We start from the raw sequence: 18,605 nt of genomic DNA on the forward strand, positions 1-18,605 counted from the left end.
GATTAATCGCTTTAAGTTTAGACTTTTATATTAAATTATGTTTTTTCTTCATTTATCATGCAATCGTTTTAAGGTAAAATCATGATGCCACACGGTAACACAACGATCAGTCACAAACAGCTTAAGCATCGATGGAATTTCCTCACTAAAATAATGAAGAAAACAAACCGTGGGTCCCCCCCCCGGATTTATAAAAGAAGGGGAAATAATAAAAACTCGTCGATTCTCTAATCCCGCCGAATCCAAGGTTACCAATAATCGTGTATCACGGTCTATAGGACCGGCTTGCCTCAGGGTTCAGTCCATGGTCTATCGCAGCCTGAAAGCCGTTGACATCAGAGCGGTATACACCAAGTTCACGGACACACCAGTACCGGGTGTATTTCGGGTGGGAGGTCCCGTCTTTTTGGGGTTGTTTGGCCGGCTCGCACCCAAGCGAACGGAGCGATTTATAGGAGGGCATAGTTGAGAGTCACACAAGCGAGTATTCAGACCTAATTTTCGGTGAACCTAGTCCCCGTGGTCGTTGGAACCAATGAAGGGAATTTTATTGACAGGGTATAATAGGCGAGGTGCAACCCCCAAATCATGCGGAGATGATTTCTAATGTTGTTCTTTCACGAAAAGATGGAACGCTCTCCCGTTGTGGAAGTTTCAGTGTGACGTCACAACTGGGAACCGCCCAGTCCTTTAAGAAAAGCATTCCCAGGGACTATGGGAAACCGAAATGAAAATAATCACATCCACAATGAAAACCCAAAACACGATTTTGATACACAATGTACTGAATTGAATTGAGTTTTGATTGAACTGAATCGTGAAAAAAAAAGTCTGCAATTGGTGCAGTTTCAAAATGTTTTAAAGCACACAATAATCAATTGGTTTAACAGGGAAAGTGATTGTCCTTTGTTTCTCTTCAAAGGCAGTGTACACTATTGGTAATTACTCAAAATAATTATCAGCATAAAACCTTACTTGGTGACGAGTAATGGAGAGCAGTTGGTGGTATATAACATTGTTAGAAACGGCTCCCTCTGAAGATTTAGAATTGGAGGTCTCGAAATCACGCATCTGAAAGCACCCAACTCCGTGTGACAAGGTTTTTTTTTCTTTCGTTATTATCTCGCAACTTCGACGACCAATTGAATTCAAATTTTCACGTTTTTTTTTGTGTGTGCATATGTTGAGATACACTAAGTGAGAAGACTGGTCTTTGACAATTACCAATAGTTTCTACTGTCTTTAAACCTCAAATGAAAGTGTTTTTGTATTTTAAACTTGCCCGTTTGTGTTTGGTGAAAAGAGAGAAATGCAGATATTTTCGTTTGCCCTCTTCCTCTGAAAGGCTTAAATGAAAAATCCTATTTTTATAGTTGCTCGGGTTGGCTGCGTACTTTTTACATCCGAGCATCAAAACACTCCAGCTTTCTGGCTCGAAATTAAAATCTGTCAGGCCACGGACTCTTCCCTACCATCATAACACCAACGCACTGTACAACGGGCCCATCGGATGCCGGCACACATGCATACTATACGTGGGGGTGCCGCAGGGCACGATGCTTGGCCCCGCCCAGAATTCGATCCGTTCTAATATGGGGCCAAATCTTGTCACGCACGTTCTTTTATTGCCTGCTTACTTTCCAAAATACCACTTTCGTTTGAGCGCCAATGCCACAGATCGTCTGCCGAGTCTACGCTTACTTTTTCAGCTGGCATCTCGCTTCGGTGAAAACACATTTCTTTTTTTCTATTTTTTTCTTTTTTTTTGGGGGGGGGGGAGGACAATTCTCAAAATATTTAAATGTGACCGAAACAAGGTTTAACCAACGGAAAATATTTCAGGTTGTTACTTCATTTGTGTTTCGTTTCATCACCATCAGTCATTCCAACCACGTTGTGTTCAACTAACAGACCATAAAACAAACGTGTTGAAATATCATCAAGTTTAGGTTGTCGTGTTTTCGCAGACGGGATTGTTACAATTCTATCTTGGATTCGTACAGAATTCGATTTGATTCAAAATGAAAACAAGTAATATTTGTGAGCGATTACTTTCGCACTTTAGAGGGGATAACATTATCAAAACAATTAGCTTGTGAATGTGTCCACATTGTGACACAAGAACAACACCTTGTTGTTATCAAAGCTTGAAAACCAAAAGCTCTTTTCAGCCAGTTTCCCTCAACGAATATGTCCTCTTTCAACATGTTAGGCCCTCTTGTCGTGTTTGCCTTGTACCCTTTTACATGTCACCGAAACCAGCAGTGCTTACAATTATGAAGAAAGGGACAGCGAATAAGTTGAGTTTTGGTGGCATGAGAGGGCGCCCACTGTTGACTATTTGTTTATTGGTATTGTCCAGTGGCACAACAAGCATTTTTGTTAACTTAAAGTTTAAATCAAAGGAGGTTTTATGAAACAATTCACATTTGTTCAAGCACCAAGACCCGCAAAGGAATACCTGCTTATTTCCATTAATAAAAAAATTGCTTGGGATTACTATGTTTGCCAAAATTAAATAACTTCGAGTTTTGAAGAGAAAAAACTGCCGATAATAAAAATGAATGGTTGGTATCATAAGAACCGAAAGGCACGACGTGTAAAGCGTTTAGAGCAGTACTACTCACCCAAGTTGATTTAGACTTGATAAAGAATAACAAGCGAGCGAAAAGTGTTTTCCAACCACAAATTCTAAACTCTAAACAAAATATATATATAAAAGAAAAAAGAAAACAAAAGAAGAAAACAAAAGTACAAAGCACCCCCCCTGAAAAAAAAAAAAAAAAAAAAAAAAAAGTAAAAAGAAGGGTCGAAGCTGGTGAAAGGGGGACATACGGGGCACACAGGGTATACCGTCTCACGGTCGATTTAAACCCACCAATGGGGGCAACCAAGCATCAGTAAGAGTGTGTCGGCCTAACCTTGAACGGGTGTAGATTGCTCTGTGGTGATTATCAAAACATTCCCGAGGTCGAAGGCCAAAGTTATGTGAATGAATATTTATCAGACGGTGCATGGAGAGGGCATTGTGATCGCGTTTTGAATGGAAGGTTGGGGCGGGGCGGGGGGGGGGAGATATTTAAATGGAGATTCGTTTGTAACTCACAAACGAAATAATAAAATATACAATTAATTTGTATAGTAAAAAAATTTATCACACTTATGCTTTGAACAATGCTTTTCGAATTTCAGAATTTGTAGTTTCGAATGATGCTTTTAGATTCATTTCAAATATATTGATCTATAATTCAAATCAATTAAATTCATAAGCAGAGGAACGGCCTAGGCCCAAAGTCTAGTGAAATGTTATTTTTGAGTCAATTATACTTTCTTTTTCAAAACTAAAAAACCGCGCATTTATTTCTCGGATCAGCATCAACCCACGCTTTTAAATGACAATTCTGTCAACAGATTTCATAAAACAAAATTAATTACTGCTCCATTGTTAATTAAATGAAATAATCTAAAACCATTTAATTCGCTATACAAACTGGCTTTCAAAGAACTTACTATTTTGAAAAGATCTGCATTGCATTTTCATGGATTAAATTCCGACAATGAAAACACAATGTGTGAAAAACTCGCCGACTTGTTTTGATTTTCCCAAGAGTCAATCGAAATGAGAATGGGAAAACGGGTTCTCTGGAGACTATCTAATTACCGTATGAGCGTTAGTAGGTCTTTGCTTCGCCAGCAGTTCTCAAGGTCTAATACGAGTGACGTAGACTCTTCCCAAGTCGGTTGTTTCCCCTTATTCCCACGAGGTTAGTCCAGCTCACGATGCTATGTCATTCATTATGACAAACCATGACAATTTAGCTCAGTTTAAACGGATGCAATCATATAATTGAAGGCCACACATACCACACTCTTGTTAGATGAACTGTTTTCGCAACAAAGACAAATTTCTATTCCGTATGGTGCTTCCCAAAAATCGTCTCCCACAAAACAGTGCGTTGGCGCATTTTATTTTGTCCACCATTAATTCTAGCATGAAATGAACAACAATACCCCCCCCCCCCCCCACATTCAATCCCACGAATCACCACCTTGATGGAATGCGCATCTCGGCAATCGTTTAGGACATCTCCGATTCAAGGAACAGTAACAAAGCTTATCACCAAGTTAAATTGTTTTGCCAGTAAAAGAAACGCGAAATCTTTCTCGTATTTTTTTCCGCGTTCGTTTTGCAAAGTCTATACACCCATACGGCACGCTTTACTGTGGTGTGAGGAGGACGCTTACCCAACGTTCATCTATACAGAGTTGTTGGCGATCCGTAATTATTTACGGCTCATCTTTTTTTCTCGTTATTTTCTTTTGTTGAAAAGAGGAGCAAAGGGGCTCTTTGAAGTTTACCGAAGACGTGTTAGAACCACGGCACGGGGTCTTGAACTTCACATTATTGTCACATTTTGTGAACCTATTGTTCTTTACCATGGGAATGTTTTGTTACATTGGGTCATTCTTATCAAGAATACAATATTGTGTCTTAGAAACCATGTAACGATTTGTATGTCTGTTATTCAGCACACTTTTTCTTCTTCTTGACCTATCAGAATTTCCCACAACTTGCACGTTGTACATGTTCTACACAGACAGTGTAAACACAACTAGTATCACTATCGCTCGTCCATCATTCATGAATAATGCATATACATTTGCATGGCTTATTGTTTGCTACCCGCGCAAGCGCATTTGTGCAACAGGTCAAGAAATGCCTATGACGTAATACCAGTGGAAAGAAGCTGAATTAAACTCAATTTAATTATGGTTTCATTGTTTAAACATGAGCTCCCTTTTGGGGATGGAGTTGTCCACCATATTATTTGAAATTCAGTATTTTGTATATAAACCCAGCCCGAAAGTGATTTTAATTTCCGTACAAACAAAATTTCCCCTCATGTTTTTTCAATAGATTTTGTTATTGTAAACCACAACCACTAAGTAATAAAAAAAACCTAAAAATTAGAATAAAGAAATCCTACTAACATCGTAATAAGTTTTGATAGCGTGCTCAAAAGCAACCCACTAACAGCAATTGTACATTATTATGAATAAATAAACACACTACCGCCTGGTGAAGAGAATAACAAAAAAACGTACTTGAACCTTCATATTCTGGAGCTATTCATGCCAATTCTAATGATAACAACTGCTATATGTGGTTACAACACTGGGTCGGCTAGAAAGCAGCGTCACGGCAGTCATTCTGGAGCCTGCTTTCCTCCCCGCAATGCCGGCCGACGAGGGAAAGAAAAACACGGCGGGTCTTTGTTCTCTGAGCTCCAACTACCCCGTACACCGCGGTCAAATGTACTTTTTTCTCCCTTTCTTTTTAAGAAGGGACCCTTTTGATTTTTTTTTTCTTCTGCTCTCTTTATTAACGTTGTAAAGAAAAAGGTGGTTCTTTTGGAGAACAGTCTTTTGAAGCAGCGTTTCCTATATGGTTTTTTATTTTATTGACTAGGTGTTGTTTAGGGGCTGGGGGTCGAAGAGGAGATTGTTTAGTTAAGGGACCCCCATCTATTATAGAAAATTTTCTAAGGTTTTGTTGTGTTGATAAGAAATATTTCATATTGTAGTTTGACGCAATAACTGGCTCTTGCCAATGGACTATACTAACGTGGCTTCCGGATTACGAGTGAGAAAGCCTCCGAAGTTCAAGATCAACGATTTCTATCTGATCGACTACAATTTTTATTTTTTTTCAAGCTCATAAAAACGAAATTCTAATTTTACATGTTTTTTTAATCTGGGAAGATTTGGAATCAAGAACTCAAGTTGTTTTTATATTTTGTTACAGAAAACTTCAAGATTGAAATTTCAGAAGCTCAAAGAAATTACTAAAGGCTTTGAATCAGTTCATCATGATTGCAAGAAAAAACTTTAACAATACATCGACAATTTCGTTGAGCATTGAATGTGGAAGCGAATTATTGTTGGTGTATTTGTTTTTGTTTTTCAGGAGCATCCCGTAGTGCCCAGAGACAAACAAGATCAATTGAGTACCAGGTCTGACAAGTCTTGTTGTTGTTGTTGTTGTTGTTGATTTTGTTGTTTACATTTCTGTTACATTCTGCTATACAAATAAATTATTTTACATTGCAACTCTAAATAGTATTGCTATATTCACTTTAGGCCAACTCCCTTATTTTGATTTATTGAAAATACGTGTCTAATAGAAGTTTGTTAACAAGTTCTGGATTATACTACATGCCGTTTTCGAAAACAAGGTTGAACATGGGCTTCGTCCAATTGCTTGAAGCCCTATATTAGGAAAGCACATGCTTTCTAAATAACTGACAGAGCCCAATCCCAATTCGCCGTGGTTTCGAAAACGGCCGTACACATTCACCGTCTGTCTCAGAATCATTTCCACCCATCACCCACAGAGGGCGGTCGAGGTAAACAAGACAAAAAAGAGAGGAAACTTGACTTACACTTGGAATGTTCTCCTGTGTGCACACCTTCTCAGCCAGGAGCCGGTCTCTTATCTCCCAAGCAAATATGGACGGACACTCTCTCTTGTAGTGGGCGACTCGGCTGACCACCAGAGGGGTGGCTACCCGGGGCTTACTGCCCCCGATAGCCCTGGGTCGGATGGAACCCGTCTCGTAGTATCGGCCTAGTATCTTGGAGACGCATCCATTGGACACCTGGAGGATACGGGAGATATCGCAGGGCCTGGCCCCACTGTGGGCGAGCTCTACGATCTTCTGGCGGGTGGTGTCAGGTAGGGGGCGGCCATTGACAAACATTCCGCCGAGTTGATTGACTCCACTATGACCTGTATGCAAATGAGACATGTGACAATGAGACTTATGCAAATGAGACATGTGACAGTTACTCTTATGCAAATGAGACATAGCAATAAGACGTATGCAGATGGGACATATCAATAATTATACATTTGCAGTTAGATACCTATGCAAATGAGACATGAAAGGTACATTAATGCAAATGAGAAACTCAAAGGATGTTGGTCAGTAATTAAAACAACTTGCAATACACAAACAGACTCATTAAACCTGTTAATAAAAGGTAGCATACATATGTTTGCACCCGTCCGAGACATTGTAAAAGACAATAACCAATAACATAACATAACACGAAACAGTCGTTGTGAGGAAGTCTGCCTTACTGACAGCCAAGCCACTTTTATTGGCTCATTTGAATCAACTGGGACCCTGTTCCAAATGCAGTAGGAAACTACACAGTCGTTTATTGGTGCCCGACTGTTGTATATAATCCATTAAGGTTCTCATCAAAATATTTACAGTCATTCTTAAAAGAAATTCCGATAATGTATTATGGAATAATAACAAAAACAGCAAATAAATAAACAAATACAAAATGAGATTCTTAAAAAGTGAGGACAGTTACCACTGTTTATATTAAGGTATTTTCTATGATTTCGTTAGAGTCTGGTTTCCGGTCCCCCTGCGTACGTTCGATACATCGGACTCAGCACCGGAAGAATAGGCGACTACCGACTACCAACAACTGGGTCCATCACTGGCATAAAAAAAATAAAATAAAAAAAAAATAAAAAAAAACTACGCGTGTCCCAAAACGGTTCGTTCCTCCCCCTCATTCCATTCTAACCTTACCATCCTAAAACCAAACTCATTTCATATCGACCTGATCACATCGATTCACAATCCCATCTCGTTTTTGTATCCTTTTTTTTCTTCTTCGGGCCCTGCCTTTGACGGTTCCATTCATCGCTAGCGCCCATTGCGACCATAACAATGTACGGTGTAAACATACTTTTTTTATTGTCCCCCGTCTCCCATGTCGGACTGTAGATGCAAAATTACAGCAACATTAATTAGCCTGGCTAGCATAATAATTGTCTTTAATAAAGTCGCGTGGCGGTCATTTATAAAAAAAATATTCATTTCAGCGACACTTTATTAAGACTACATTTTTCCTAAATTTGTTTGAAGTTGCATTATTGTATCGAAAAGGGCAAGGATGACAGACTGGGTGTGTGTGTGGGGGGGGGGGGGGGCATGAACAGAGCAAGGACTTGTCTTAATCGAAAACTGATCACTTTTTCACATTATTTCCTTTTTCCTTTTTCCTCTCAAGCTCTAAGGACATGGGTCGTCCAGGCGTTTTCGTTAGACCTCGTGATTGTCTTAATAAATGACTGCAATCAAATGGAGTTTTTATTATTAGAAGCAGTCACAAAGCAGCGTGCGATAAAAATAGTTAATGAAATCTCCAGCAAATTATGTTCAAGGGGATTATTCACATCTTAAAGAGCATGTTTCACTTCTTAAAGAGCTTGTATATAGATCCTGTTTTCAGAATGACGCATAATAACAAATTTACCTTCAATGAATATCACTGTGTTTTAAAATAATATACCACTTGTTTTATTGATGCAGTTCAACACATAAGTCCTTTAACCCGGTAAAGATTTCTTTATATATATCTATATGTTGTTTCTGTTGTCATTTCCGATGTCCACCCTCTGTGAGAACAGAATCTCCTTTTGGCACTGAAATCAAACAATGCAATCACTTCTTTAATAGCGCGCACATTTTGTTAGAAAATTCCCGAAATATTCTTAATATTTTGAAAGTCATCTTACTGCCGCCCCCTCTGCCTTTTTGTTTGCTCTTTTTGTTTCCGGAAAGTTCACATACCCCTCCTTCCACAAGGATCAAGGGGGGACATGAGTATCAAGTTTAAGACTAAATTCCATTCCACCATCATTGCCTTTGGGTACATTCACTACGATCTGTCTCCCATCCGTTTAAATATATCCCCTGATACGCATGACTCGTGCATTACAACACGGCGTGGAAAGGCTTTCCCACCCGATAAACTTAAATTACATTTAGACCTTTCTGTTGCCGCGTTTTATGCAATAAGAGGCCCCTTGCCAGCCAGCAGCGTCGTGCGTCCCTCGTGCCGACCGTGGAGGAGAGCCCCCGCGCGAGAATGTTTATGTGAGGGCTACTTTAGTCTGAGCGACACTGTACCCGGAGTAAAGGAAGAGGGTTCAAGGGCAATAAAAGAACACTCCCCCGTAATTTGGCTGCTTTTCCCCCGGCGGCGAACTCCCGGCAGAAGCGTAGGACATTATAACAGCTTTTGCCTGTGAAGAGTTTTTTTCTTTTCTCCCCCCCCCCCTCCCTCTCTCCATCTCGCAGGAGTAGATTTTTTTAAATGGTGAACTGAAGATAAAAAGTCGCCGTTGCCACATCCTGACGACAGATTTTGATTTTAGATTCCAGAGATAAGACTTGCGTTCGTTTACTCGTATGCTGCAGAGATTTGAAGCAATGGTCCAGCAGTCATTTTAAAGGGAATGTTCGAACCAATTATACAGTTACAAGAATAAGAATATTTAACAGAATAATACATTTTGGAAAACGAAAAATGTTAGAGCTTTGTTTTAAGGAAACAAATTGAGTGTGTGATGCCGAATTTCACAACCTTAGTTATAAATTAACAACATTTTGCGGTTTTGGGGTGAGTCAATTCATTCCAATCCTCTAGTTCTCAAGTAAATCATTGGGTTTTGAAAGAGTGCATTTTAAAATGTGTTCGTCTCATATTTATTTCACAAAGAGGTTGACTTGTTCGTCTTTTGATTTGCTCGTGTTTCAAAATGAGTTCTCTGCCACTGACTTGTAGACATTCCAATTGTCGTTTATTCACATTTCGAGGAATACCTTTAGATGCTGGACCGACTACAGATATTGCCTGACACACAAAATTAGGTCATAGAAAATAATGACGTCATTTTGACGGCCCCATGGTGGCTGATACGAGTATTGTTTTCGGATTAAAATTCTGTAGACTATTTTAAGAAACTCATCTTTTTGAGTAGAATGATAAATGTAAGGTGATGCGATGGATTTAGCGCCCCCTACGTCATCCTCTTCATTTTAAATGTATAACTTGGATGATATATTCGTGCTTTTGATATTATTCTATTGATATATAAATAGATGTTTGGCTGAATTCGGAAATAATGTTTTAGTTGATGCTAAAATGACGCAAACGAACGTCAAAGAACGTCAACTAACGTACTAGGTGAAAAGGTGAATACTCTTCAATCGAAGTGCTGACACTGTCGTGTTCCCTTTATGGAATATCATCAAAGAACACCGATTATAGCGTCAGACTAATATGGATACCAGACTATTTTGACCTTCTTGTGGCATTTGAAGTCTTGAAGAAGAAAAAAAATGGCAGCATCATGGAAAAGATGCTAAATTTTTAATGAACAGAAACAAAATATTATTTCTGTCTTGTCCTGGACTTGTCAACTATTGTGATGGGAGATTAAATATTCTACATCTACCCTTCAAAATAAACATGAATTTCTTGAGATACTCGAAGGATGTTTGAATAATTCACAATCACAAGGTGTGAAAAATGTCTGGGTTTCTTAAAGCAGATCTGAACATAATTTGCCTTTAAAGGAATTCAACTTGAAATAGGTTGACAAGAGGGCAGTGTATAGTTTGATAATATCCATGAGATATTAAATTATATTTGTAGGCAGATACGGAAGTTTATTTTGACATTGGATGTATTAGGTTTGAGACATTATGAAAAATCCATAGTCATGTACCATCGATTTCAGATTGGAGTATTTTTATTTTGGAATTGCTAGATTAAGATTGATTGAAAAATTATGGTGACACTACACACTGTTGACTTGAGATACACATAAAACATTACAATATTATTGTTTTTGAATGTTTTATGGGAGTTGTCAGCGTCTGTTTTTTTTTTAAGTTCGTATTTTGTCAAGTTGACTGGGGTTGTATAGGTGAACATTAAAATGACCAAAAGAACCTGTTGAAAAATTTCTTTTCTAAGCAAACATTAAGTGGGGTACCAGTCACAACAATCTAAACTTAATGTGACTTTGGCTGGTTACCTGTTTCTGTTGAGCAACACTTTTCTGTGCTTAGTAAGTTTTTTTTGACATAATTATCAATCAATGACCGGTGAAGATGACGGAACATTCAACTGTAGTTGATTGAAAGAGGAAATATGGGGATGGGGGGGGGGGGGTGGTCTTATAACAGTGACGTTTCTTAGGATGAAGGAAATTAATGATTTTAATGTCACTTTATCGGATATTTGGGGGAGGGGCTTTTTCTTTTAGTGGATGACACGTTCCATTAAGGAGGCAGGAGATGACAAGGAAAAGATTGACTGAGGAAGATGATGGGTACTAGAAGACAACTGTATAATGGGATGCAGGTGTAAACTTAAGACCATGAAATAAATTGGTAATCGAGATTATAGTTATCGACATTAAATCTTATATAGTCTGATAACTAGTTACTATTTTAAATTGTTACTTTTAATAGATATCAACTGTCATATGATTTTGTTTACTACTGTGATGTGTGTTATTTATTTACATTTATTTTACGTTTTGTGTTTGTTTATGGCTATGGTTGGGGTTCGGACTTGAAGTTTGAGAATCACCTTTCAGACATTAATATTATTACTTCACTGCTTATGTTTCACTTAGTTACCTGTTCATGTTTGTTGTGTTGTCATTTAGCCTTCAAGAAAGATTCTGCTAGGGTCGAAACGTCAGGTCAGTAACAATTTTTTGCATTAAATCTTCCCTGAAAATATTACGTGCTGAGTTGCTGTAGTTTTGGGGAAATGAGTAAAACAACGTCATGAAAATAATTTGGGTCTCATGAGACCAAAATTAAACATTTTAAACATTTACAAACGTATTTTCATGACATTGTTTTACCCATTAACTTCTCAATAACTACAGCACCCCAGTAAGTAATATTTGAAGGGAAGCTTTCCACTATCATTATGTTAAACCCTGTAAGTTTAATGTAAATCTATGGACATTTTGAAAAAGTACCCAAATCCTTTAATAAGAACTAAATGAATGTATATATTTATTTAAGTTGATAGGTGACATCGTCAACATTTTCGAAGACGGGTTATTCGTCACCTTAATTATGATTCACGTTTGATCCAGATCGAAGAGAATCTCTATCACGGACGGGGAGTTTTCGCGCCAAACTCTGACGCAAACTTGGGGCTATGATTAGTTCTTAATCATAAGTCAACGAACTTTTGAAATTTTGTGACATTTCATATTCTATTTTGAATTTAAAGTATTGCCAAATATGATACACTAATAACACTGTTGTTTTCATGGCCTTAAAGCAATGTTAGGTACGTATTATTTCTCAAATAAAAAGAACATTATTTTTGTTCATCAAAATTATTGTTTTTTAATGTTTGAAATTAAACTGGCCAAGGCAAATTAATAGTGCCGAATTTATACTCAATTGTTATTAATAATTAGAAAATATCAACTGACTATAAAAAAAATCCGCTGATTAAGCTTGAGTTTAGTGTGTAAAATGTAAATTTTAGTGTATAATGTGAATGGGGAACATGCATGACCAAATTCGATAATGAAAAACGCATTAAGCGAATTTGTGGCCCAATGATGTGTAAACAACTTTCAAAACCTTTTCGAAAAACAACTATTTATATGGAAATCATGCCAAAATTATTGTTGATATGCATTCCCACATTCCCCAAAGAGTGTAACACACCACCAATTTGTGTTTAAATTCCATTCCCTTATTTCATAGCGCGGTGTGTTCCCTCGCATTATGCAGTGTGTTAGGCCGACACTGAGTGTTTTAAACATAGCCATTGACAATGGCACGCTGTGTATAAACGTATATAATAAACTCAATACGATGGTGTACGTCTAGTGTGGAACCCCCCCCCCCCCCCTTGTGTATGGCGACGGATGAAGGCAGAGACAGGAAAAAAAAACCTCGACGGAAAATGAGCAATCCAAGCTGATAGACTCGTGAATGGGAAATTCATAACAAAGGGATAGTTCAGTTTTCCCACACAGTAGCGACAATTTTCAGATAATGCGGTGTTTTTTGTGTGATAGCATTATCATTATTTATTTGATCGAGTCGTGTGTGGCAACACACTGTTGCAATGCACTTGGGGTTGTGTGTATTTTTGTCTGCTTTATTTGGGTTGAAGATTTTCTTAGACTTAATTATTATTTTGTTCATGGGCTGAGTAAAAAGGGGAAATATATGAGATGAAAACCTTTATTGGTTTATCATTTATATAACGATCATTTATAATCAACGTATTATTTTTTTAATTTAAAATTTAATAATTCAAGTTCGCCCCAAACAAGGTTTAAAACCACCATTTTAAGGGGCTGCAAGAAGAAGGATGTTAAAGATGAACATAATTTAGGGGAGCTGAAGGTAGGAATTGATATTCCTCTTAAAACAGTCTAGATTGTAGGATGGACGGAAACATTCACAATGCAAGGAGTTCAACAGAGATGCAGTATGGGGAATAAAGCTGCTGGAATAGCTCTTTGTTCTACATCTCGGCAAAGAAAGAGTGAATGTTTGAGAACAGGCAGATTTCTAGATAAATTGACAACAAAAAGCGAATATTTTGATAGTGTTACATAGCCGGAAAGCTTAAGCCAGTAATATCAGTTGAATGTATTGATCATGCTAAAGTAAGAAAATTATTTTGATCATCAAATAACGGGACCTTCTCTTGAAAACCACGATTTAAGAAAATAATTTATTTACTCTCCCCCAAAATACCGAGGTACCTCTATATTAGGTTAACAAATTGAAGTTACTAATAAAAACATGCAAACTAAAATTATGAGAAATTTCGTTGAATTGAAATACTACATCATATTTTTTTTAACGATAATTTAAACTTTAATATCCAAATTGCTGTCAGTTTTGTAATCTTTACAGGAATTATAGAAGGTAGGCCTACCAGTAGAAATTCCTTTTACAAATTTGTCCTTTGTTTTACCTTTCCGATAATGAGCCCGGACCTAATAAAACACGCGCAGATATTCTTACATTTACTACAAACCTGCATCAGCCCTTTTAAAATTCTACATGAAATTAACATCCTAATAAAATATGATATTAATTTTCTTGTAGGGTAAGACCTGTATGGCTAAGCGTAACACCTAACGCATTGTCTACGATCTCGTGAAGAAAATTCCAATTAAAGGCAATATTCGAAGGGGGAATTCGTTAGAATTCCTCGGTATTATGCAAGGGGGAGAGAAACGGCTTGCCCCGTACCGCGATCTGACCTTGACACTGATAGATACACACAGCGAGATTCCTATAATACAAACATGAGATCCCCCCGTACATAACGAGTAGAAAAATCTGCATACAAGAAACAATAGAATAAAAGGTTTGTATACATGGGGAGGAGAGCCTAGCTTGGCAACAATTCAAATTGATATTATTTTCAAACCCGAGTTGATTATTTTACGAGCTAATCATGATCAGCTAACAAGGCTGTTGTTTTTTGCGTAGAATTCAGAACAAAAAACCTGCATTATTTTTGTAATTGCGATTGTTAAAACAACGAATACATGAAATATAGCCATAATGTGCTTAATGTTTTCATTGCAGGGAGATTGTATTATGTTTGAGTTAATTAATCTTTCAAATGGGCTTTGTTTCAAAAGTAGGTTTTTGTTATGAGTTGGTTTCAAAGCGAACGGGGCATTGACATTATTTTACCTGTCTTGTTAAAGACAAATTAATTTTACAAATGAGCCCCCCCCCCCCCCAAAAAAAAAAAAGAGAGGAAAGGTTGATGAAATAATTTAATCGGATTTAGAAAGTACCGACTATACAGTGCTGATGGTCTAAAAATATTAGCTACAAATCAAACTACAAATTTATCGAATAACCAAGACAACCGAAATGAGCTGATAACCAAACAAGTTATTGAGCATAATACCGCGTTTAAAAAACAGTAATTCTTAGGCAATATCATTATTGGTATTTCAGGCAACTTTATATCTATTATATTAATTTGATATTATTATTTTCATAACGGCAATTTAGTCATTGATCTTCTAAGAACGGCTAACATGAAGGGAAGGTACTGTTACCGAGTATTGGTTACGCTGCATTATCTCTCGACACAATAGAGTAGAATATTTCGATTGTGAGAAAAGAACCGGGGGGGGGGTGGTTGGTGATTTATCCTTGTGAGAATGATTCACCGATGTGGTTTTTCATCGAAAGAGACAACCGTTGAATCACACTGAATACGATGGATTCCCAATCTATGGGGAAACACTCTGTGTGTGTTTGCTGATAAGGTTCGATTCATAACAAGGCCATTTGGTCAATCAGAACACATGGGATTGAGGGAGGTAGAAGACGGGCTGACATGACCCCCCCCCCTACCCACCCAGCCCCCAAAATGACATCAACGCATTCCAGATGATTGGATTAAATAACAAAAGATGTGATTATAATTTCTACCCGTGGTAGATATTACACAATCATATTGCAGCCTTGGTGACAAGAGAAGCAGGCGGTTTATAAGAAAAAAAATAGTACATACAAATTCTCAAAAATAATGATATGAAACTTGTTTGTATGTTTATATATGGATCTTGTTCTGTGGGGTTGTAGTCACTATGCAACATGTTGTCATCAAAAAATACAAGAGTAGTCGCCGGAGTAACAAAGTAGGATAGAACGCACAAGTTAAAATGAAATAGAACAAAAATATACCATGAAGTTATTCGTAATGAAGTCTCCATTTTTGGTTTAAAGTTATACAACATTGCGTTCAATTTTGTGCAACTGTTGTTTGATTCAGCTTGTCCAATTTCAAAAGTGTTCAAATTTCTATACCAAAATAGTCGATTCAGAAAAGAGGGGATATTTTTGGACAAAATTCCACAAGCTAGGGTGTCAATGAGGACTGACCACTAAGTACTTCCTTTCATCCCAAATGGTTTTAGACTCTTTACAAGGCTGATTTAGGGTTTGTATTATTTTGTACTTTGTCTTCCTAAAGCCTATTACAAGGTTACGAATTGTACCGTCTTTGCCGGTGAATTTCCTTAGATTTATGATAAATCCATCACAAAGGGGCAACAATTGTAAAACTTTCCCCCCCCCCAAAAATATACAAAAATAATGCTGTCTGGTTTTAATGCGAGATAGCAAAGTACGAGAGTCTTTTGGGCGGGAATTAGTGAATGTGCCGCCGGTTAAATCGGATCAGTTGACGGGGGAAGATGAAGTGAGCAACGGTCTGACGCGATCTGTGGGCCGTGCGTTTGTCTTCTCGTAAAATCACACTTTATACCTCGAACAATCGAAATTAATTTAATGTGTGAGTCATCCACGAGGGGCAGAAAAGGCAAACAATTCAATCATGAGGGACAGAAAGGGCAAACAATGGGTTTTTCTCGTTTGGGCTGTTGATCGGGTATCAATGTAAAACAAAAATCCAAGCGGGAAGATTTACGGGATAAACGACAATTGATAACAATAGTTCTTTTCAAATCGTTGGATTATTTCCACAGTATCTCTGTAACAACTTTCAGTTTAGTGAAGACAGTTGTGGCAAATTATGTATACACAGAGATTTTGAAATGATAATTTTGAAATTTTAAAAGTGCTGAATGGTTAAAGTAAGAAATATTATTGCACAGTTCGAGAAAAAAAACCTAAGAAGGTTTTGTAGGACTTTTTATCAATGTGACTTCTTTCATAATAATTGTTGTAAACTTTTTGGATGAGGAAACTCTAGTTATTGTTATTATTAGGCCTATTACTTTTTCTTTTTTCTTTTTTTTTTTTTTTGTGGGGGGGGGGGGCTCAAACTAACTATATTACAGATTTGTTTTCGCAGTTACTGGTTAACAATACGTTATATCTATCGTTAATATTTAAATCACGTGAAACTATCTTGTGTTTTATATGCAATACTGTAGCGTGAATAGAAAAATAAAAATAAACCAAAGACCCGTCCATTATTATTTCATCGACTGAGTAGCTCCAGAAACCGGAACATCCTTGGATAAAAATCATTATTCTATTTAAACACTATTTTTTGATGGGATCAACTTTTGAACGTGAAACTAAAAGCACGTAAGCCTTCAAAAGGCGCTTTACGACGGTTCAGGAACACGACGGACCAATTTGATGCGATTTTCGGGTCGTTTTGTGGTGGAGAAAGACGGGAAACTAGGGTGGGAGGGTAGGAGAGGGAGGGGCTTGAATGCGGTAAAAAAAGGGGTGGTGGTTTGTACTGTGCGTTGAAATGGACTGGTATGTTATACTTCCTGGTATTATTTGAGAAGAAACTCAACAAGATTTGTTGTGTGTGTATACACACAAAAATGGTTTTGTCTGGGTAGGACAAAAATAATTATTAGATTTGTTTTGCGGTCACACCATGTGTGTATCCACTTGCACAGGTAGAGTTTGGTCTTTAGAGAACTGTCTTGCTTTATATTTGGTTTTCAGTAACACCATGTGTGTATCTACTTGCCAGGTAGAGTTTGCTCTTTAGAGAACTGTCTTTCTTTATATTTGGTTTGCAGTAACACCATGTGTGTATCTACTTGCCAGGTAGAGTTTGCTCTTTAGAGAACTGTCTTTCTTTATATTTGGTTTGCAGTAACACCATGTGTGTATCTACTTGCCAGGTAGAGTTTGTATTTAGAGAACTGTCTTGCTATACTACTACACAGCGTAGAAGATTATAGGAATAATTATTCCTCATAGAAAAATCATCATACTCAAAGGTATTTCTATTGTGCCAGATTAAGGTGCAAAGACTACGATATCAAGCACAGCTGACAGTGGCTGCAGTTACGTCGTTCTCAGACAAGAGTTAACTCAAATTTTGCAACAATTATTGCAGAAAATGCCATTGCAAAATATGATCTCGGAGGCAAAAGGATGTAATACACGTACAATATGGAAACATGAATGGATTAAATGTTGATACAATGTCAATTTACGTATGGGAAGGAAGTATGACTTAGTTTTGTAATCAATTTAAAATGTCGTATACGAATCAATGATCATGTAGATTGATAGATAACTTATACTGGTCTCTGGTTACGAAGACAATCTATCATACACTGCTATTATGGGAGTGAATAGCATTTATTTCGTCAATATTAAAACATGACATATAGTGCTCGCTTTTGTCAACCGGTTGATTACTGCACGCATTGTGTACACACACAGTGTTGCCGTCTGCATGGCTAAAACACTGTATTAGGCCATTATACACACAGAGACGTATGGGTGAATTGTGCACGTTGGCTATCGCATTGAACTATGTCCCTCAGTCATCATACAATAACACACGGTGAAGCGTTCATTATACAGGAAAATCGTCGTTAGCTCAATAAACTCAGTTTTAAAATTCAGTTTTATGAAAAATATACTAATATACTGATCGAATGCTCCACTTTATAAGCCAGAATAACATTTCGTCATCAGTTGTCCTTGTCTAGTATGACAATTAATCAAGAAAGTAGTGATTTGTTTGTGTGAATGCGGGAAGCGCAGTGGCAGTGATGGGGGTTTTAAAACACAAGTGTTTATTAGATTTGAACCGCGTGGGAAATAGCATCAACGAATTTTCATGAAATTGGGTAGAAACCGCTGTGCTTTTTTACATAGTCTCTCGTTTTGGATGTTGAACCACTGTTCTAGAGGGGTAATATTGTGGTATTGACTAATGCTGGTGATAATAATGATCAC

At 37.4% G+C, this 18,605-nt stretch overlaps 1 protein-coding gene across 2 annotated transcripts in view; it reads right to left on the reverse strand.

Moving 5' to 3' along the window:
• Window positions 1–18,605, reverse strand: part of LOC117305236 (paired box protein Pax-6-like) — a 103,114-nt gene that overhangs the window by 34,475 nt on the left and 50,034 nt on the right. For both annotated transcript variants that reach the window (XM_033790059.1, XM_033790058.1), the window contains one exon: window positions 6,444–6,790. In XM_033790059.1, coding sequence (XP_033645950.1) covers window positions 6,444–6,790 — 347 coding nt within the window. The remainder of the gene's footprint in view (window positions 1–6,443; window positions 6,791–18,605) is intronic.

This window comes from Asterias rubens, chromosome 22 (assembly GCF_902459465.1).
Source record: "Asterias rubens chromosome 22, eAstRub1.3, whole genome shotgun sequence".
In the NCBI taxonomy this organism is placed as follows: Eukaryota; Metazoa; Echinodermata; class Asteroidea; order Forcipulatida; family Asteriidae; genus Asterias; species Asterias rubens.